This window comes from Agelaius phoeniceus, chromosome 34, assembly GCF_051311805.1.
Source record: "Agelaius phoeniceus isolate bAgePho1 chromosome 34, bAgePho1.hap1, whole genome shotgun sequence".
Classification (NCBI taxonomy): domain Eukaryota; kingdom Metazoa; phylum Chordata; class Aves; order Passeriformes; family Icteridae; genus Agelaius; species Agelaius phoeniceus.
The window spans coordinates 2343747-2366463 of record NC_135298.1 but is presented as its reverse complement, the minus strand read 5'-3'; the positions used below and the strand labels follow the sequence as shown (position 1 = coordinate 2366463).

Genomic DNA, 22717 nt, shown 5'->3' with positions numbered 1-22717 from the left:
ACTGCGTGTGGCTCATGGTATTTTAGAGTGTCTAAAAATCACTAAGCCACTGATCTTAGCAGTACAGTGCATCTGGAATTACTGGGATGGAGAAGTAGTGCAACATGGAAAAGGGGAGCATAGAAATAAATAGAGGAAAACATCTTGGATTGTTTCTTTCATTTTCATTTCTCTTCTGGAAAGGTGTTTCAGTTTTCCAGGAATCTTCTCCTGTCTGCTCTTCCCAAGAATCTCTCCTGGAGAACAAGGTCAAGCTTCTGTCCCAAGATTTGCCACCAGCTGCAGCTTCTCTTGGCTTTCCACACTGCACAGTGTCTGCAGCAGGACTTTTGCAGCGACGCAGGACAAATGTTTGGAGAACTTTACATGTCCTTTCTTTTCCTGGTGGGCTGGGGTGTTGTGCCACTGGTGAAGTTTCCATTGTGACTGTTTGTGCTGCTTTAGGGCAAATTTTGGGAGGAAGCCTCCAAAAGGGGTACGTCTAGAAATCAAGTTCCAGTGGCCTCTCCCCCTACTAGTTCAGAAAAAGTCTTCTCTGGAGAAAAGTGAAAAGAAACCCTGTTTATTTATCAAGTAAAGTATTCACAAGCATGAAAAATGAATAATATTAAATGAAACCTCTGACAGTGCTGAAGAGATGGCAAATTCAGAAAGTCCTTTTTGTGGGTTGTAGTTGGCTCACTCGGTCTCTTCTAAGTCCCTCTGGTGCTGGAATGCAGCGTCCCAGACCTCGGTGGGCCACAGGTGTGAGCTGCAGGTGTTTTTCTGGGTTTTCAGTCCAGAGCAGGTTTCAACAGTTCCAAGAAAAAGGAAAGTCCCAGTCCCAGGAACTTCTCTGCCTAAGCTAGCTAAAACCAAATTGCTGGACCTGGGCTGTGAAGGCACCGGGAAATTTCCAAATCTGGGCACTGGTGGTCCCAGCAAACACCAGATCTGGATGGTGCTGGAGCCAGAACCTGGAAATTTCACACTTTTGGCTTTCTGTGCCAGCAAATCACTGGACTTGGGCTGTGCCGGCACCAGGAAGTTTTCAGATCTGGGCGCTGGCGCTGCCAGCAAACACCAGATCTGGGTGGTGTCATTGGCAGCGACAGAAATCTGCCGGATTTGGGCTCTGCTGGCACCGGGAAATTTCCAAATCTGGGTACGGGCACTGCAAGCACAAGATGTGGGCAGTGCCAGAGCCTGTAGCAGAAAGTGGCCGGGTTTTGGATTTCTGTGCCAGCAAATTGCTGCCCTTGGGCTGTGTCAGAATAGGGAAATTTCCAGCTCTGGGCACTGGCGGTGCCAGCAAACACCAGTGAAACCTTCTGGTCCTCGTCCGGACCATTGGCCAGTGGTTTCCCTGAGAACCAGCTCTGGCCACTTTACAGACAGAGACTGCTTTCATCTGCTTGTCTGGAAACAGAACTTTAATGAAGGCAAACACAAGAAACAGGATGGTGTGCACAGTACACAGAGCAAAGCAGAAAAAAGCCTGGGTCCAGGGTCCAGCAGGGATATTTATACATTTATATATGGGGAGGGGTTAAGGTGGGATCTGAGGGAAGGATCCAAGAGGAAGGAAGGATTATGAATATTACAATTTTTGCAGTAAAATGTAACCAACGGTAGCAAAGAGAACTCAGAACTTTCTAGTAACAATCTGCATAACTGAACAAGAGGATTATGGGCGGGAGCTCCTGCTGACCCCAACTAAAGAGGGTTTTCCCATGGCCTTAAGCCAAGGTCTCCTTCTTCTTTTAACCAACCCCAACACACCAATCTGGGTGGAGCCTGGTTTTGGCTTTCTTTGCCAGACAATTGCTGCATTTGGGTTGTGCTGGCACCAGGACATTGCCAGATGTGGGCACTGGCGGTGCCAGCACACACCAGATCTGGGTGGGGAATGTGCAGGCACCAGGAAATTGCCAAATGTGATCTTTCTGTGCCAGTATATTGCTGGAATTGTGCTGTGCAGGCATCTGAAAAATTCTGGATATGGGCACTGGCAGTGTCAGCAAACACGAGATTGGGTTGCTGTAGGTACCAGGTATTTGCCTGGTTTTGGCTTTCTGTGCCAGCAAATTGCTGGACTTGGGCTGTGCTAGAATAGGGAAATATCAAGATCTGGGAACTGGCAATGCCAGCAAACACCACATTTCCGGAAGGATTGGATCTGGACCCGTTCCCCTCCCTTCCCTTTTCTCCCTCAACAAGGTGCCAGAGGGGCTGGACAGCAGCCAGGCAGAAAGGGACCTGCAGGGACTGGTGGACAGCAGGCTGGACATGAGCCAGCAGTGTGCCCAGGTGGCCAAGAAGGCCAATGGCTCCTGGCCTGGATCAGGAATGGTGTGGCCAGCAGGAGCAGGGCAGGGATTCTTCCCCTGTGCTCAGCACTGCTTGGGCAGCACCTCGAGTGCTGTGTCCAGTTCCTGGCCCCCAGTTTAGGAAGGCCATGGAGGGGCTGGAGTGTGTCCAGAGAAGGGCAACAAGGCTGGGGAGGGGTCTGGAGCACAAGAGCTGTGAGGAGCAGCTGAGGGAGCTGGGGTTGTTTATCCTGGAGAAGAGGAGGCCCAGGGGAGACAAGGTGGTGTCAGGGCACAGGTTGGACTTGATGATCTCCATGGCCTGTTGCACCCTTGCTGATTCTGTGATTCTCTGAAAGCACCCTTGGAGCAGTTGCAGGATGAGCCCTGGGCCTCCTCTTGAGGAGCTCCAGCAGCCCAGGTCCCTCAGCTTCTCCTGCCAGCCCCAAAGCCCATCCTGTCAGTCCTGCAGAGCCTCTGCAGCTCCTCCTCATTGCCCAGAACAGGGAGCCCCAGAGGCAGACACAGCAGCCCAGATGTGCCCCCCTGGCCTGGGGTGCCTCTGGCAAGGGAGCAGCAGCAGGCACTGCAGGAGCCTGCAGACAATTCCTGCAGCACTTGTAGGATGATCCTGCTGCCCAAGGGATGTTCCCATGGTGCCAAGCCAGGAACTGCAATGGGGAGTGGGGCCAGAGAAGGAAAGGCAACCAGGGATGGGCTGTTTGCAGGGGAGGGAGCAGGGGTGGGCAAGAGGAAGAAATTTGTATCAGGAAGACGAAAGAAAGCAAAGGTGAAGTCAAGGAAATGCTCAGGGCAGTTTGGGGGTGGCTGCCAGGCAGCCCTGGCTCTGAGCAACAGCGTCTGCAGTGGCACAGGAAACTCCCAGCTGATGGGAACAAACCTTCTGGCTGCCTGCAGAGGCCAGGACAAACCTGGGTGGTTTCCCTGCCATTCCTCAGCCCTTGCTGGCCCCAGGGGCTGATGGCATTTGTGCTCCCTCAGGTTCATGTCCCCACAGCAACAGCATGGGGGTGCTGGCCCTGCTGTGTGCAATGCAAGCAGGGGCTGCTGAGGCAGTGCTGCCGTGTCTGTGCCTGCAAGGATGGGGCAGCTGTGTGAGCTGGGGGAGAGGCCAGGGCTGCAGAGGGGGGATGTTGTTGGCAGCTGCATGAGGACGCTCTGGGACGCTGCCCTGGGCTGTGCAGCGCACTGGGGATGGATCAGCCCCTGCTCTGCTGCTCCTTCCCATCTGCCCCAGGGCCCTTGCAGAGCACCAGCCATGCTGTTTGCCCCCAGCCTGGCCACGGCCAGCCTGGGGCTGCTCACGGGGGTTTCTGTGCTGAGCATTGGCCTGGCCGTGTTCTTGAGAGAGCCTGGGCAAGGAGCCTGGAGCCCCCAGGGCCTGGCCTGAGGCGTCAGCGCTGCCCCAGCAGTGCCCATGGCCTGTCCCTGCTGCAGCCCCGGCACTGCCACCCCCAGGGCTGTGCCCGGCCCCGAGAGCACTCAGGCCCTGCAGCAACACCAGGGCCACCAGGGCAGCGGGGCAGGGCCATGGCAGCAGCACTGGCAACACCAAGTGCTGCTGCTGCTGCTGCTGGGCACAGCTGCTGGGCCAGCACTGATCTGCCCCAGCTCTGCACACAGACATTGCTGCTGCAGCTCCAGAGAAGGCAACAAAAGGGGGATATCCAGGGAAAACTCTGCTGGAAGATCCTTTAGTTCATTTAAAGCCACTGAGAGCACAGCTTCTCATAGACACAGGCTGTGGGTCACAGTAAAGGCGAAGGGAAACAAAATGAGAAATGGCACAAACAATGACATCACTTTGTAGACAATATTTAAAAATTAAAACAAAGATAAAGAACCTCCAAAATGAAACTAACAAGAAGTATTGAAGATTACTTTTATTACAAGTGATTGGCAGAAACCGGCCAGCAGTTTAATGTTTCTGAAAGCATCCAGTCATCAGTGCCCACATGGAAGCCTTGAGCTCCTGGTTCCTCAGGCTGTAGATGAGGGCGTTCAGGTCTGGAGGCACCACTGAGTACAGAACTGACAGGGCCAGATCCAGGGATGAGGAAGAGATGGAGCGGGGCTTCAGGTAGGCAAATGTGGCAGTGCTGACAAACAGGCAGAGCACGGCCAGGTGAGGGAGGCAGGTGGCAAAGGCTTTGTGCTGTCCCTGCTCAGAGGGGATCCTCAGCACAGCCCTGAAGATCTGCACATAGGAGAAAACCATGAACACAAAGCAGCTAGAGACTACACAGACACTTACAGCAAGAAGCCCAAGCTCCCTGAGGTAAGAGTGTGAGCAGGAGAGCTTGAGGATCTGGGGGATTTCACAGAAGAACTGGCCCAGGGCATTGCCATGGCACAGGGGCAGGGAAAATGTATTGGCCATGTGCAGCAGAGCAGTGAGAAAGCCCCTGGCCCAGGCAGCTGCTGCCATGTGGGCACAAGCTCTGCTGCCCAGCAGGGTCCCATGGTGCAGGGCTTTGCAGATGGACACGTAGCAGTTGGAGCACGTGAGGGTCAGGAATGAAAGCTCTGCTGTGATAAAGAACAAAAAGAAAAAGACCTGTGCAGCACATCCAGTGTAGGAGATGGTGCTGGTGTCCCAGAGGGAATTGTGCATGGCTCTGGGCACAGTGGTGCAGATGGAGCCCAGGTCAGTGAGGGCCAGGCTGAGCAGGAAGAAGAACATGGGCGTGTGCAGGTGGTGGCCGCAGGCTACGGCGCTGATGATGAGGCCGTTGCCCAGGAGGGCAGCCAGGGAGATGCCCAGCAAGAGGCAGAAGTGCTGGAGCTGCAGCTGCCCCGGCTCTGCCAATGCCAGCAGGAGGAAGAGGCTGATGGAGCTGCTGTTGGACATTTGCTGCCTCTGGCCATTGGGAGCTGTTCATGGAGAAAGGCAGTGACAGGTTAGGAGAAACTTCCTCCAGTAAAATCAAAGCCTTTTCCCACAGAACCTTCTCCTGTAACACTCTGACACCCTTAGCTATTTAGTTATTGCTTTTATTGTATAATTATTTAGTTATTGATTTAATTAATGAACAAACGTATTGCTACTTATTACAATCCCCCGGATTTTTTTTTTACCAATTTTGTTCATTAAATCTTTTTAGTTCCTTCCTAGCAAGCGTTAAATGAGTTGCCTCATCAGTTAAGCTATGTGCACTAATTATAGATGCTAATTTCCTTAACTTGTTCATCATATTCCAATTCATAACGAATAGAACTGCTGACAAAATAAAACCAAGCACAGTCAGAATCAAAAGAACAACAATGGGATGTCATATACTGTTTAGGACACCTGTGGTAGTAGGAGACCACCTGAACAGGGTATCCCACCACCTGTGCTCGCCATCTTGCTTTACCCTCTCTATAACCCGGTGTATTTTTCCTGCATCATGATGAACAGGCACTAGGGTTTTCTGTCCACTTTCCTTGATTTTCTTGAGGATTTGGATCAGGTCTTGATGGACCATCAGTTGTCTCACTAGAGTGAAGTTCATCCCAATCGGGGTGGGCATTAGCTTGTGAAGCAGTGTGTAGTTGGATTGGAATAGGTGGTGAGAGGTGACTTTAGCTTTCATGAGTAATATCACACCCTGTAATCTTAGTGAAGTTACAAGCACAGAAGTTTGAGTGATTCTTTGTATCCACCACAATATTATCTACAAGCACAGAATCACAAATAGTTCTAAGACACGCACATCCATTGCCTATGTATATAAGAACTGTTTTAGAAGTCTCGTTAGGACGAATCTCAAAATGACAGATGTTTTGCTCCGTGTCTAAACAGATATCTTGAGCTATAATTACATTGCCTTCACAGATGAACCCCAGTTGTTCTCGGATAATACAAGATTCCAAATCAACAGTTTGCCATTTGTCATCAAACTGATGGGGCCATCCCCTATGTTCTATAGGATAGAGAACAGCTCCGTCATGGTTTATTCCTAATGCAATAACAGGAAAAACTAGATGTACAGAGGCATTGTGTATGGTCAAGACAAAAGCAGTAGCTGTATTTGAAATAGCATTATAGGTAAAATTCACCAGTTTCCACCAGGATTGGAATTCTCTTTCAAAATCAGTGGCATTGTCCCAGATTATTTTCCGAATTTCTGTGGGGAAAGTGCCTTCCTCGCCCTCTCTTATAATCGAGGCAGAAACTGACTGCATCCACAATTGTGTCTGGATACAGCTGAGGGCTAAGGAAACATTATTTTGTGCAGCACTAAGAGCATCAATCACCAATTTGTGATCGTTCACATTTACTCTTTCCCAATTTGGCAAAATGTTTGACAGCATCCACTGGTGTGTCCCCAAGGCTAACAGAGATGACTTCAGTGCTTGCTGTAATTTGGACAGATCTCTAGTCGTAGCAGCCAATTTGTTCATTAGTACTTGCGAATCAATGCTATTCAGAATTCCCAATCCTGTACCTAGAACACCGGTCACATCTCTAGGTTTCCTTGTTTTAAAAGAGCTGCGTTTCCGGAGCCAAATGGTCCAGCCTTCAAAGGATGTTTGCAAGAACGGAGAACAAGCTGGCTGGATGTCTGAAACATTGGTCTGCATCAGCAGTTCGACCTGTTTGAGAGACCATGCTGGATTGAATATTTGTTGTTGACCAGTTTTCCTGATTATATAAGGTCCAATTTTGAAAATTTTTGGGGTGAGTATGACTGGTGGTGCGGGTGGAGTGGTGATATTGTGAGGTTCAGCAGTGGTAGAGTGTGTTTTAGTATCTATTATAAATTTAAAAGAAAGGCCCTGTGTATCTTTCGACCAGAGACAGACTACCTCTGCAGTGTGAGTTAATGTGAAGTTTTGCCAGCAGTCTCGTGTGATTGGGTATGCACAATCTGCTATTTGTTTATCCTCCTGACCCATGGAAACACTGATTGCAATTGCGTTAGTATAGTCAGACCCATTAACCATTCGACATCCAATATTAATTTGTTCTCCCACTACTCCTTGAAGCTGCCAGGTTTTCCGCTTCTTCCATTCGTGTCTAGCGTACGGCAGACTGTCATGCAGTACTAATGTTAGTAAACTTAAACCTGTGGCATTCCCCATGGATCCGGTAGTTTGCAAAAAGGCCTGAGACCAGTCAGGGATCAGGGTCCATTTATTTAGGGGGATCCTGTTCTCTTTGTAAGGCTGATGAGGGTTTCCCCAGGCAGCCGGGAGGCTCAGGGTTATAATAATTAAGGTAGCTTGCCAAGCAGGGCAGGGTCCTAGCAACAAATTTCTTTCTCCTTTTGTAATCATATCTCTCTTACCTGGGGCTTTCCTGTGCTCCGTTCCTGTTCCTGTGCTCCGTTGCTCTCCCCCACTACTCCTCACCTCTCTGCCTCGCCTGCCAGCCCGGGTGCGTCGCTCTGCAGGGATCATTATCTTCTCAGCAGCAGGGGTAGTCTTCGGGGGGTGCATTATTTGGGCTATCTCCTTAACTCCTGCCCCCACTCCTAAGGGCAGGCTGTCAGGCCTCCAGGCAAAGGGTCTCTGGCAAAGGATTTCTTTGATTTTATGATGGACTCTCTGCCGTCCCAAGTGAGCTTTACAGAGCCTGAGTCCCACATCTACTTAGGGTCCACCCTCTGGCTTTTATTCCCTTTCTCCTGTCTTCCTAGAATTACGTCATTCTTCCCTACGTTCTCTATGTTTTTGTTGTTTATAGACTTGGGAATAGTGGCGAATCGTGCTATTCCACTCGCCAGGCCTCACTTGCCACCCCAGAGGAACGTGGATTCCCTTCTTACACAAGGTAGTTAATATGACTGTCTGGTTTTGGCGTGTGATCCTATGCAATTGGTGTTGGAATTCCCATGCCAGGGCCCAATCTCTTCTCTGTTCTAGATTTTCAACTAGTGACGCTGCTTCTCTGTCAGGGATCTCCCACTCTCCAGGGATCCTTCTAAATTCTCTTAAGGCTCTTAATGGATTTGCTCTTCTCCAATCCCAATCACGAGTAAGACACCATGCTCTCCCCACCAAATGTGACTGGAGAATCCACCATTTGTCTTTACAGCCCCCGCAAAAGATTTTTACCCACGCCTGACAAGAAGATTCCCGACATTTAAGACACTCGGTCTAATTGAGTAATTCTCGCCTCACTTCAGCCACTACTGAAAGAGCAAGTGTCAGTTCATTCCAGGTTTTCCACAGCAGAGGGCACTTGAACTCCTGTTCCAGTTCCTGTAGGGGTTTTCTTACCAAGAGTCTCAATCGGTGTAGTTCTCTGTCCCCTAATTCAGTCATTCCCGTTCCCAGCTGGCGCAGGTTCCTGTGCCTTCCGAAGGGTTGGCCGTAGATCTCCAGGGCGACTGGTCACCTCCCAAGGGGTGTCTGCAGGGATGGGTCCTTTCGCTCGACTGGCATGTGTCCAGCCTTTTTCAGCAGTTGGGATGGCTGTTTCTGTGGTAAACAGGACAACATAGGGACCTTCCCAGTGGGGTGTTAGGGATGTCTCTTTCCAAGTCTTAATTAGGACCCTATCTCCGGGTTTAAGCTTATGCATTATTATATCCAAAGGGGGTCTTTGTACCAATAGCCCTTTTCGTTTTAATTCCTCCCTCCCTTTCATTAACTGTTGTATTTAACCCTGAATTTGACTATCTTGGATGCAAGGATGGTTCCCCGGGAGTTCTAAGTCGTAAGGCATTCCATAAAGCATTTCAAAGGGAGAGATTCCCACATCCGTCCTAGGTTGGGTTCTAATGTTTAGCAATGCCATGGGTAAACATCTGACCCAAGGCATTTTAGTTTCTACCATGAGCTTGGTGAGTTGCTTCTTGATTTCTCCATTTGCCCTTTCCACCCTCCCTGAGCTTTGAGGGTGCCAAGGGGTGTGATGTTGCCATTTAGTGCCTAAGGCCATGGTTACCTCTCTCAGTACTTTGTTTGCAAAATGGGCACCTCTATCAGAGTCTAATATTTCTACTAGTCCATACCTAGGGATTATTTCTTCCAGCAGGGTTTTAATCACCACATTTGCAGTAGCCTGCGATGTAGGATATGCTTCTACAAAGTGGGTTAGATGATCTACCAGTACCAAGAAGTGCTTGTATCTCCCTACTTTCGGTAGCTGGGTGAAATCTATTTGTACATGGGAAAAAGGTCAGTGTGCTAATTCCCTTCCTCCTGAAATCCTTTCTCGAGCTTGATGTCTGTTAACTCTTTGGCATGTTATACATCCCCTAACTACTTGTTTTGCTATATCGTAAATTCCTATACACATATACTTAATAGTAAACTGATCTACTAAGGCTTGGGTTCCCCAATGAGTCTGGTCATGCAGCTTCTGCACTATTCTTGGGCCATAGATTTTGGCAGTACCTCCCCTATCATCTGGCAATTTTCGAATACCCCCATTCTCTTTTATTCCCATTTTGTCTAATTTCTTCTTTTCCTGGGCTCTGAAGCTCAGGACTCAAACTTTCTCATCATCTCACGTTCTCCTTATCCCCTGATCCTGGAATTTTCTGAGAGCAGCTTCCTTTGCTTCTCTGTCTGCTGTGTTGATTCCTCTGATCAAATGGGAGAGACCCTTTTGATGTCCTTTAACATGTACTATTGCTATTTTCTTTGGGCCTCTTAAAGCTTGTAGTACCTGAGTAATTAGTTCCTGATGTATTAATTCTCTTCCTCGGGAGTTTATTAACCCTCTTTCTTCCCAAATTTTCCCAAAAGTATGTACCACTCCAAAGGCATATTTGGAGTCCGTGTAGATGGTCCCAACCTTAGCTTCCAAGAATTTTAGAGCCCGCAATATTGCATACAGTTCACAGGCCTGGGCTGACCAACTGGGACTCAAAGGTCCAGATTCTATTATTTCCAAATTTTCACCTCCCACAATCGCATATCCAGAGATTCGCTTTCCCTCAACAACTCTAGAGGACCCATCCACAAATAACCTTTCTCCCCCTTCCAGTTCTTCCTCTCCGAGGTCCGGCCGAATTTTTGTTTGTTTTTCTATGCTATGTAAGCAGTCATGAGTTCAATTCTCCTGTGGATCTCCAAACAAGAATTCAGCGGGGTTTTGCAGAGAGGTGGTTTCAAGTATCAACCAAGGGGATGACAGTAAAATGTCCTCGTATTTCAAAAGTCTTGAGTCTGTTATCCATTTTTCTGCCTTTTGTTGCAATACTGCAACATAAGCAGAACTGTCCTGTATGTTATGGGGGGGTAAAGACTTTCAGTTCTCCTCCATAGGTACTTTTGAGAGCTTCTTCCACTAAGAGGGCTGTTGCCACTATAATCTGCAAACATGTTGGCCATCCTCTACTTACGGGGTCTAGGATTTTAGAAATAAATGCTACTGGTTTTCGACTGCCGGCCCAGTCCTGAGCCAGTACCCCAAATGCTACTCCTGCCTCAGTGTTAAGGAACAAATAAAAGGGTCTCCTAACATCCGGGAGGCTTAGCACCGGGGCATTAGCCAATTCCTCTTTTAATTGTTCTGTTGATTCATCATCCTTCTCAGTCCGTTTCATCAAACCTTCAGCACTTAGTTTTTCATACAAAAATTTTACTTTACCACTAAAGTTTTCAATCCATTGTCTGCAGTATCCTACAAGACCCAATAGCTGCCTGATTTGTCTCTTATTCCTTGGGGGAGGAAAGGAGAGGATTCCCTTAACCCTCCCTGGGTCTAGTGTTTTAGTTCCTTTACTAAGTCGGTGTCCTAGGTACTTCACTTCTTCTTCTACAAATTGCAATTTACTTTTGGACACTTTCAGCCCCTGGATGCTTAAATAGTTCAGAAGCTTAATGCTTTCTTCTCTAACTGATTCCATGCTTTTTCAAGCAATTAAAAGGTCATCTACATATTGAACAATGGTTATTCCTTGGTTCGGGGTATAGGATTTCATTATTTGCTCTATGCCTGCCCAAACAAATTCGGGGATTCTGTGAATCCCTGTGGGAGCACTGCCCACCTTAGTTGTTGCTTTCGGTGGTATCGGGATCTTCCCATTCAAATGCAAAATAATCTCTACATTCTTCTTTCAAGGGGCACGCCCAAAAGGTGTCTTTCAAATCTATAACACTATACCAGTGACCATCTGGTTTCAATTGACTGAGCAATGTATGAAGGTTTGCTACTACAGGGAACCAGGCAATGGTTCTCTTATTTATTTCCCTTAGATCATGTACTAATCAGTATTTTCCGTCTGGTTTCTTTACAGGTAAGATGGGGGTGTTGAAGGGAGACATGCAAGGTTCCAAGAGCCCTTGTTGTATTAACCGTTCTCCCTCTGGTTTTAGTCCCCTTCGCCCCTCATCTGACATGGGATATTGTTCTATCCTTCCTGGGATTTCTGGGTTTTGAATGTTGACTGTGAAGGGCTCTATATTCAATCTTCCTGCTGTATCAGGGGTATACCAGACTTCTGGGTTGATTTTCTCTTTGTCAGTGACCCGTAAGGGGCACAACCTGACTTTCAGCTGTTTTTCTTCAATATTTATATTTATCCCGAATTCCACCATTAAATCTCTTCCTAATAAATTGTAATCAGCTTCGGGAACCAGTAGCAGTGATCCTACCCCTATTTTCTTCTCTGATTCTATTAAGACATCTTTAATTACAGGAACCTTGAAGGGTTCTCCTTTTGCCCCAATAACCTGTACTGTGGAAGGTGAAATCTTACATCCTGGGGACAAAGATTGAACTGTTGATCTCTCGGCCCCTGTATCTACAAGGAAGGTTATGGGGGTTTGCTGGGGACCCACCTTAAGTTTTACCAAGGGCTCCAAGGACATTTGGGTCCCCAATAGATAGAGCCCTTGACCCCCCTAATCCTCTTTGAACATTTTCTCATCCCTAAGCCTCTTTCGGCATTCCCTCTTCATGTGTCCTTTTCCACCACAACAGTAGCACACTACTCCTTCTCTCCCTCCAGTTGCAGGTCCTCCTAAATCCCAGGGACTCTCCTCATGCCACTTCTTTCTCGTGGTGGAGGGTTGTTTCGCTGTCCCTCCCTGACTGCCGCCACCATCATCCCAACTTGTCTTTTGTGTGCCTCATCCTCCCGTCTAACATATACCTTCTGAGCCTCCCTGAGCAATTCATCAAGTCCTCTGTCCTGCCAATCCTCCAACTTTTCTAATTTCTTTCAAACATCCTTCCATGATTTGGCTACAAACTGTGTTTTAAGGAGCGCTTGCCCCATTGGCGTCTCTGGGTCCACCCCTGAGTATTACTGAAAACTCTTCCTTAATCTTTCCAACCATTCTTCAAAGTACAAGGAACTTCAGTGTTTCAATAGAATTGAGTTCTTGAGAGTTCTGTGACATCACTGAGGGGGGGGGACATCACAGAACGGGCCGTGACATCACAGAGCTGGCTGTGACATCACAGAGCACAATATGAGGCCATAGAGCAGAGTCTGCCATCACAGAGGGTGGCTCAATGGCATCAGAGAGTGGGCTGTGACATCACCTGGTGGCTGTGTGACATCATACAGCAGGCTGTGACATCACAGAACAGACTGTGACATCACAGGGTGACTTTGTGACATCAGTCTTCTGTGATGTCACAGCACTGCTGTATGACATCACAAGGTGACAAAGAGTCGGCTCTGTGACATCACAGGCGCAGTGTGACATCACAGGGGCAGTGTGACATCACAGGGGCTGTGTGAGGTCCCTGGGGAGGTCACTCTGCCCTGGCCCCCTCACAGTTCCCCCCAGAGCAGTCCAACCCTGCTCGTGCACAGTGGGGTCCCCTGTCCCCCCGGGTCCCCCCGCCCCCGGCCCCGCAGCCTCCCCCAGAGGATGTTCCACGAGATCGACCCCAGAGCCTGACACGGGGACGGGGGGCCGGGGCCCTGGGGGTGGCACAGGGGGACAGGGACCCCCCCGGCAGCGTCCCCGTGTCCCCCAGGGCCAGAGCCTGGGCCAGGGCTCCTTCACCCTGGTACCAACGAGGCCTTGAGAGCCCTGAAAAAATCCCCAGCAGAGGAGCAGCAAAAACCAGATTTAATCTTAAGGGACAGCAGCACAGAATTCCTTGGCAAGAGTCACTCTGCTTCTGACTGGACACTTCAGGCACACCAGGGAAACAAAGCAACAACAAAACCAAACAGAATCCAGCATTTCTGCCACACTTCCCCAGCACAGGCACTCCTGTGTGCACACAGACACAAAGAGTCAGTGCAAGGCACCTGGGAGCAATTCCCCTGAGGGCAGGGAATGCTCACTGCTGATGCTTTGGCATCTCCCCAGCGGGCAAAGGGTTGAGCCTGGAGGAGTGGGGGGATCGGCCCAGGCTCTGTGCTTGTTCAGGATCCCCGAGTGCAGCAAACGGGAGAGTTCCCAGCTGGGAGAGGCCCCGCTCAGAGGGAGTCGCTGGCCCAGGAGAGCTCCAAGGGCTCCTTTTGGAGCGCTGTTTGCAGGGCCCCAAGAGAGGGGCTTCAGTCCCAGCAATGGCTCATCCTGGCTGCACTGGGCACCAACAGCTTTCTTTGGCAGGGTGAGAACAGGGATCTTGTGCCACTGAGGGAACAAAACCAGTTCCCAGGGCTGCTGCTAAAGGAACCAGGAGCTGCTTGGGCAGCAGCAGTGCCTGGAGCAGACAGTGTTTGTGATGAGCTGCAGAGGAGCTGAGCCCAGGGGCTGTTGGCCAAGGCCAAGGCCCAAGGAGCATTTCTCAGCTGGCAGGGCGGCCTGAGAAGGGCAGGGGGGAATGCACCAGCACAGGGCCATGGAACCAAGGGACTATTGTGACACTGTGGAGCCCTGTGACACCAAGGGACCATTGTGACACTGTGGGGCCCTGTGAGACCAATGGACCACTGTGACACTGTGAGGGCCTCCTGACACCAAGGGACCATTGTGACATTGCTGGGCCTCATGGAACCAAGGGGACCGTACTGACGCTGTGTGGCTCCATGGAATGTAGGGATCATTGTGACATACAGAGGCCTCATCAAACCAAGGGTCCACTGTGACACCAGGGGGCCTCATGGCACCATGGAGACCATTATGACACTTTGGGGTGTCATGGAACCAAGGGGCCATTGTGACACTGCAAGACTCCATGGAAGCAAAGGTTCATTGTGACATTGCTGGGCCTCATAGAACCATGCAAAGACAATTAAGACATTTTACAGCCTCATGGATCCAAGGAGGGTTCCCGGGAACCAGTGAGACCATTGTGCCCCTGGGGGTCCCCACAGAACCAAGAGGACCATTGTGATATTGTGGGGCCTCGTGAAACCAAGAGGCCTTTGTGACACTGCAGGGCTGCATGCAACCAAAGGTCCATTGTGACACTGCAGGGCCTCATGACATCAGTGGTTCATTGTGACACTGGGCAACCAAAGAAGACCATTGTGACACTGCAGGGCTGCATGGAACCAAAGCTCCAGGGCGACACAGAGTGGCCTCCTGTCATCAATGGTCCATTGTGACACTGTGGAGCCAGAGGAGACCATTGTGACACAGCAAAGCCCCAGGGTACAAAGGTCCATTGTGACATTGCAGGGCTCATGGAACAGAGGAGTCACGCGACATTGTGGGGCCTGGGGAACCACAGAGACCATTGTGACACTGCAAGGCCTCATGGAATCCTTGGGACCATTGTGACACTGCGGGGCCTTATGACACCTGGAGGCCACTGTGACATTGTGGGACCCCATCGAACCTGGGGGCCATTGTGACACTGCAGGTCTTCTTGTAATCAAGGGGCCACGGTGACACTGCTGGAACCCATGGAATCAAGTCACCATTATGACACTGCGGGGCCCTGTGGATCCAAGGCACCATTGTGACACTCTGGAGCCCCATAAAACCAAGGGAACACAGAACAGCTCTGGCTGGTTTGGCCTCCCATGGGCTGCCTGACTGGTCCAAGGGACCTTTGCATGTAGAGGGTCACTTCTCATCTGCTGCTGAAACACTGGGGGTCTGTCCTTTCCTTCCCAATGGAAAAGAACTGTCCTTCTACTCCAGGCAGCCATGGCCAGAATTGGGATTTCACCTCCAAATTTCCTTCAGCCCAGGGATTCTTCCCATAGGAATATTGCCAGGACAAGTCTGGCTGGCAGTGGTTTCACAAGGGTCACCTCTCATCTATCCCCAAAACACTGAGGGAGGCTCCATGCTCTCCTTCCCATGGGAACACACTGTCCTGCTTCTCCAGGTGCCCATGGCCGAGATTGGGTTTCCACCTCCAAAATTCCCTAAATCCAAAATCTGCTATTATTGACAAGTCTGGCTGGCCTTGGCCTTCTGAGGCTCTCACCTGCCTTCCAAACCTTGGAATTCTGTGCTTTCCTTGCTATGGAAAAGAACTGTCCTTCTCAGCTAGATGCCCATGGCCACAATTGGGATTTCACCTCCAATATTGCCTGTTGTGACAGACTGGAGGAGATTGTTGGCTCCAAACATTTTGTGTGTGGGGGAGGAAGGGGCAGGTCGGGCCTTGCCCTGTAAGCCCAGCCCTGCCCTGCCCTGTGACCCCAATGCCCCCAGGGGCCTCCAGTGGGTTTACGGTTTCTACCTGAACCGCAGCACACTGAACCCCCAGCACGGCCGTCCGAGCCTGGGCACTGGGGCCCTCTTGGCTCTACTCAGTGCTGCTGCTGTACTCGGGGCACCCCAAACCCCGGTAGGGACCCGTGTCCCCCCACTCCAGGGATTGTGTGCGACTCACACTGCCCCGATCCTCCCCGCAGCCGGAGCTCCGTTCGGGGTTTGCGTGCCAACTCACCAATTCGTCTGGCACCCTCAGCACGCCCTGAGGGCGCCTACCAAGCCTGAAGGGGGAAGGCCGACCCCTTGCGTGCCACTCACATTTCTATTCCTCCCACGCCCGGAGGGGGGCCCACCTTATCCCCCTGGGAGGCGTCTCACTCACTCAGGCTTCTCCTGCTTCCCTCCGTTTCTGGCCGGTCCCCTCGCAGGAGTCCGGAACCGCGGTACTCAGAGGCCCACAGCTGCTTCAGGGCTCCGAGCTGCCGGGCCCCGTCTCACACACACTTCTTTCGCTTGCCTCCTACTCCTGACACCGCCTTTACTTACCCATGCTCCTCCGCACTCTTTGCTCCTAGGCTGCTGCTGACCGCTCCAGATAGGGCCAGATATCCCGCAGGCCCTCAGTCCTCTTCGGGTGTGGCCTGTCCCGGACCAGTCGCCCAGACTGTTATGAATGGCCCGTGAGCAGCTCTTAATGATTTCAGCTTTACTGGAAACAGTCTAGGCAGGGGACCCATGGGGTGTGCGCACACCACCGCTCCTCCTGAGACGGCGTGGAGGAGGAGGAGGTCAGCTCCGTCCTCCAGCAGAGCTGGGTCTTCTTTCCTCACGACAGTCTCTGAGTAGACGCCTGTTGGTTTCAGGTTCATAATCTTTATACTGCTCTTGGCCCACTCTGGTTAGGGTGATGAAGGTGAAAAGTTCTGACCAGGGTCTTTGATATTGTCTTATGTTCTCTTTGTTTAGAGGTGGTATTTTGATTCTTTATTTTCATGGTGGTTCGTTGTTCGAGGGGTTTTTTCTTATGTAATCCTTTTCTGCTAAGTGTTATGGGAGTTTCATATTTGCTGATTAGGTGACGTAATCATCCTCTTTATGGTCTCGGGTGGTTTGCCATTTTAGATGAGAGTGGGAGCAGTGGGGGGAATACCCAACAGTATGGGGATTTACATAATTATAAAACCTTTAACAAACAATTAAAACTAACACCGGCACTTTACATACCTATAAAACATTAAACAAACAATCTATACCTATCATTGGAACTTTCTATTAACTCCTTTAACAATGTATTCTCTACAACACTCTGGGAAGTTGTGGAACCAAGGGGATCATTGTGGCACTGTTGGGGCCCATGGAACCAAGGGGCCAGTGTGCAAACAAGAGGCCATTGTGAGCCTGTGGGGTGTAACAGCCCAGAACACTGAAATGCTGCAGGTAACCAAAGGCTCCTTTACTCGAGTTTGGTGCACAGCAGGAACACCAGCCAGATATTCTCAAGAGGTCAAAAGGACACAAAATTTTACTGGCAAAGTACAAAAACACAAGAAACTTTGGAAAAGGATTTCATGCAACATCCAATTACACAGAAAACACTTATCAGAGCAGTAACTTCATTAACTTAGCTCATTTAACCTAGAAATCATTGAACACGTAAGCTGCTGAGGTACCTAAAAATATAAAGAGCATTAGAAGGAGAAGAAAGAGAGAGAGACAGAAAGACAGAAGCTCTATAGAAAGACACTCATATGACTATCAGTTCCTAGGGTTCCAGTGTGGGTGAGACACAAACCCCAGGAGAAGGCAGAGTCCATACCAGGGGCTGACCTTGTGCTCCGTGTTTTTAAGCCCCTGGGCCTTTGTGGGTCTGCCCCCAGGTGGGATTTCTGATCGCTCAGGCAATCGGGGCTGGGTTAGCACTGTCCCCACTGTGTGACTGATTGACAGCTCATCCCACCGTGTCTCAGGACATTGATCTCATCCAGCCTCTGACAGTGACCATGGTGACACCGCGGAACCTCATGGAACCATGGGTCGGTTGTGACCAGGTGGGTCCAAGGACACCACGGTGACACTGGGGAACCTCATGGGAACAAGTGGCCATTGTGACGCTGTGGATCCCCATGGAACCAAGGGAACATGGAACAGGCTGATGCCTTCAGTTTTAGCTGTCATATCTCCAGATTCTGTACTGCATTAGTCTGTAACTCTGGACTTCATACAGAGTGTTAGCAAGTTCTCTTCACAGTGTAGTCAGACAAAACAATCCTTTTCCAGCCCCAGAACCAGATGCTGTTGCAGCTTCAGGCCCCAAAAGGGCAAACAACAGCAAATTGAGGAGAGCAAACTGGGAGGATGGGACTGCATCACCTGAGGCTGTAATTGGACATTTAACCCCAATATTTAAATGGACCAAACCTTATAAAAGTGGGAAAACCCCTGACCAGTCATCCGTTTTGAGTGTAGCCTTGGCTGGGCTCTTGTCCTGCTCAAGGGGAATCCTTTGAAGGCCTTTTAATAAATCCCTACTTTATTCCTTTAACTCTGCCCAGCCTCTGTTCCAGGGAGCCTCTCCAGGCATCAAGCTGATCAGTGCCTGGAGAGCAAAGGATTGCTCAGGAAGTCTCCCTCACCCTCGCACAGTCCCATCTGACCAGGGCAAAAATCCAGTGGAGAGGAGAACATTATCTTGGGCCTTGGAAGGTGTGTTCTGCCTTTGCTTTGCACTTCCTATCCTTGGACATTTGTGACATCTCCTTTGAGGAACTGAGGCTCATGGAGTTGGCACCAAATCTCTCATGGGGCTCCTCAGAGTGCACAATGCCCAAAGGAGCTGCACCTCGACCAGAATTAGCTTCAAGAATTAATTTTGTCAGGAGTGGAATTAATGAAAAAGATTTCAATGAACCTCAAATGATTTTTTTCCCATTTTCAAGATTTTCTCTCATTAGTTTTCTTTTCATAAGAAGCAATATAACATTACTTTTTAATTGATATTGAAGCAGGGTGTTCCCTAAGGAAGTCTTGATTGGTAGGAAAGGTCTTCCTTGAGGTCAAGCACTGCCTCTATGGATAAAACTTTGCTTCTCACATTTTCAATACTGCCATTTCTCTCCTGGGCCTCCGGGCACCTGCATCCCTTTTCACCTTCTAGAAGGCAGTAATCTGCGTCTCAGCTGCTTTTATTTTTTGGGACAGGAATGGTGTTTTCTGTGGTGGTGAAACAGCAGCCAAAGGCTGCAAACTGAATCCTGACCTGAGCCGACAGAAGCCATGAGAAAGCTGACAACTCTTTGTGAGAACAGAGTTGTGGAGCAGTGAAAAACAACTTGTTTTTCCTGAGAAAGAGCTCTCGGACTGTGCAAAACAACCGACTTTCCCTGAAAAAGAGCTCTAAGACTGTGATAAACACTAGCCACCCGCATAAACTGTTTTTTCACTCTTAGATAGAAAAATGAAAACTATCTCTCACAAACAACTTTTCCTGCACTTACACACCAGGGGATTGAGTGACCAATCAATCACCTGTGGGTAAACAATCTCCAAAAACATTCTGCACATGAGCACAAGACAGGAGAAGCAAATGAGATAAGCATTGTTTTCCTTTTTCTCTGAGGCTTCTCAGCTTTCCAGGAGAAAAATCCTGGGCGGAGGGATTTTTTCAGAGAATGTGAATGCCCCAGTGTTAGAGATGAGTAATGAGATGGTTGGCTCTCCCAATTAAAGGGTGAACATGATCAGTATGTTAAAAGAAGTTGTACAGATGTAGAGTAATGTTACTGCAATGTGTCCCCCCCGCCCAGCATTGTTATCCCAGGATGATCTTGGTAGTGCGGGCATTTGGGGAGGGGCAGATTGTTCCTAAGAGGCACGGCTTAGCAACAGCTGAGCTCCAATCCAGTTCCAGGAAAGCAGTCTACGCCAATGGACAGCGACCAAGAGTCAAGAGACAGCCTTTGGGAGGAGCTAGGGCTGCCTGTTGCAACAGCAAGGATATAAAAGGGAGAGCAGCCATTGTGTGGATGAGCCAGCCACGTGGTTACCAGCCACAAAGTGGGGGAGGCTCCCAGCACTGTCACTTTGTCCTTATTTAGTCCTTTTGTTGTAAGTTTTGTTAAGGTTTTAATAAACATTTCAAACTCTTGAGCAGTGAGTGGTCATTTCTCACAGGGAGAAAAAGTTTTAAAAGAAAGGGGTTTTTTTTAATTATTTTTTTTCTTTTAAACCCAGGCCATTCCGACTTCTCTCATAGTGAACCACAGCTTTTCTCACCACCTGCACAGCCACCCCCCACTCAACCCTCTCCCCCTGGACTCTGCACAACTCCCAACACACCATTTGTCTGGGGGAAGCACAGACTGTGTCAAGGCAGCAGAGCCCAGACCTGGCCTGACTTCCCCGGGTCACTGGAAAGGAGGAAATCCAGACCCACGGACACACACACAGACACAGAGCAAAGCTTTGCTCAAAGGGTTTATTGACTATTGATTGATTATTCTTCAGGGGAAATGGCCCAGGGCTCAAAGGGTTCAGGGGGTTCCTGCAGGGATGATCATCTCCTCATGCCACTGGAGAGGAAAAAGGACACTGGTCCTTGCCAGCCTAAAAGACAAAGCCCAGAAGGTGACCCCTGGAGCCCACTGGGCCATGGCTGGGCTTTGTCCCCAGCCCTGTCCCTGCAGGCACGGCTCACCTAGGCATCCAGAGAGGCAGCCAGGCGCTTCTGCCGCAGGAGAGCCCGCAGCTCTTCAGCCACAGGGGGCTGGGGACAAAGGCAGCGTTAGAGACACACTGGGGGCACTGGGCTGCACTGGGAGGCAGGGGAGAGCAGGGGCGCCTTGGGGAAGGGGCTGTGGGAGCAATGGGGTGCAGGAGCTGCTGTGCTGCTGCCCAGAAGCACTGGGCTCCTGGCCAAGAGGCACAGCTGGGGCAGGGGCTGCGTCCTGGCTCATCCAGGGGCTCCTGGGCTGACAGGGATGGGAATGCAGCAGGGCCCTGGGCAAAGGCTTCCCTGGGGAGCAGCCCTGGGGCAGGGCATTGTCTGGGCTGTCAGGAGGGGTGCACTGGGCTCTGCTGGGACAGACTGGGATGGCCTGGGCTGTGCTGGCCAGGCAAGGGGAGGCTCTGACAGTGGCAGAACTCGTGGTACCCACCAGAGGCGTCTCCAGGAGATCGAAATTCTCTAAAATCAACTGCAGAGAGACCAGGAGACCTCGCTGGTCACTGGGATGCCCCCGGTGCCAGCAAGGGATGGGGGGACACCACTGCCCCCCAATGCCCTGAGGGGATGCCCTCCCATGCCAGCAGCCCACTCACCTCCCGCAGATCATCTTGGGTTCCCTCCAGGAGTGCCTGGAAAGGAGAACAAAGGCTGGGTCTGGACTGGACCTTGTGGGGCTGGGGGGGACACGGGTGCAGGGAGCAGGGCGCAGGCAGAGGGATGGGAATTCAGGGCCTCCAAGGAGATCTGTTTGAGGTGGGGGGAGACCCAAAGACACTGATCTGGGGTCACTTGAGGGCCCAGGGGACAGGGCTGGGGGTGTGGAAGGAGCAGGGTGTGAGGTACAGGGGAGGAGAAAGAATCGAGGTGTAGGGACATGGGAGTGCAGGGGAGGGGCTTGGTGGGGATAGGAGAATGAGGACAGGTGGGGACAAAACCCAACGGGACTGGGAGATTATTGGAGTATGGGGAGTGAGTCAGGGAATTCTATAGGAGGACCCTGCTACAATGGCCAGGAAGAAAGGCAAAGGATTGAGGGGGTCATGGAAGGAAAGGCCTCAGGAATGGTCAGTGGGAGGGCGTTTGGGGACCCTGAATGGGACACAGAGGAGGGACCAAAAGGGTGGGAAGGGAGGCCAGAAAGGGCAGGATGTGGGGACAGCGTTTGGCTGGTGCCTCACCTTGGCCTGTGCCGGGGGGCACAGCAGGATGGAGAAGAGCAGGGCCACGCTGAGCACAGCCACCTTCATCTTCCTCTGGCTCTGGGCAGCGCTGCCTGAGGCTGCAGCAGGTGAGGAGCACCTTTATCCCTGCCGGGACTCCTCCCTGCACCCTCCCTGCCAGCCCCCAGGCCAAAGCCCGGCTTGGCACAGCCCCCAGCCCTGGCCACAAGCCCAGCCCTGGCACAGAGTCCACCCCACCCCACCTGTGGCACGGATCCAGCCCCCTTGCCCGGCATCCCTCCAGCTTCCTGCACGGGGCAGCTGCCCCTGGAAGGGCCCAGGCACCTGGGGGGCCAAGGGGGGCAGGCAGGGAGCCAAAGGCACCTGGGGACCCTGTGGGGAGAGCCCCCAGTCCAACACAATCCATCCTCCAACAGCCCCCAGTGCCAGATCCCCCATCTCCTGCTGCCCCTCCCCTCCCAGAGCTTTCCCTGGGGGACACCCCAGAGCTGAGCCCAGCCCCAAACCCAACATGTGGGAGAACAAGGGGAACAAGGGACATGGGATCAGGTGGCTGATTGGCATCTCAGTCACTGCAGACACTGGGGAGCACTGGGCAATGCTGAGCACCTGCAGACAAGGCTGAGGCCTGGGGAATGCCTCAGGAGTGACAATTCCCACATCCACCCAACCCGATAGCCCTTTCCCTGCAGATGCCAAACCCCACCAAGCTCCATGCCCACAGCCCTGTCCAAGGGGAATATGCCCTGCCCTGCCCCTCATCCTGTCACACCTGCAGCCACCGAGCCCTCCCAGAGCACCTGGGTCATGGCCCTGGCTCTGGGCCCAGGCCAGCACTGGCCCTGAGCAGGATGTGCCCATCCCAGGCACAGGGGGAAGTGGGCACCTGTCCCCAGGCAGCCACTCGGAGCTAATTGGGGTAACAGAGGTGCCCTGTGAGGAGGAGGAGGGGTGTTGGTGCCCTGCCAGCCTCTCTGACAAGCCCTGTTTACCCAGGCCCTGAGGCACCAGGAGCACATTCAGACATCTTGGGC

At 51.1% G+C, this 22717-nt stretch overlaps 1 protein-coding gene across 1 annotated transcript in view; it reads right to left on the bottom strand.

Annotated features, from left to right (window-relative positions):
* The window catches only part of LOC143696415 (serine/threonine-protein kinase pim-1-like), a 36009-nt gene extending 19680 nt beyond the window's left edge, over positions 1-16329 (bottom strand). The window contains exon 1 of the mRNA XM_077192546.1: positions 16326-16329. Within this exon, the coding sequence (XP_077048661.1) occupies positions 16326-16329 (4 nt within the window). The remainder of the gene's footprint in view (positions 1-16325) is intronic.
* Positions 16330-22717: the final 6388 nt, after the last annotated feature.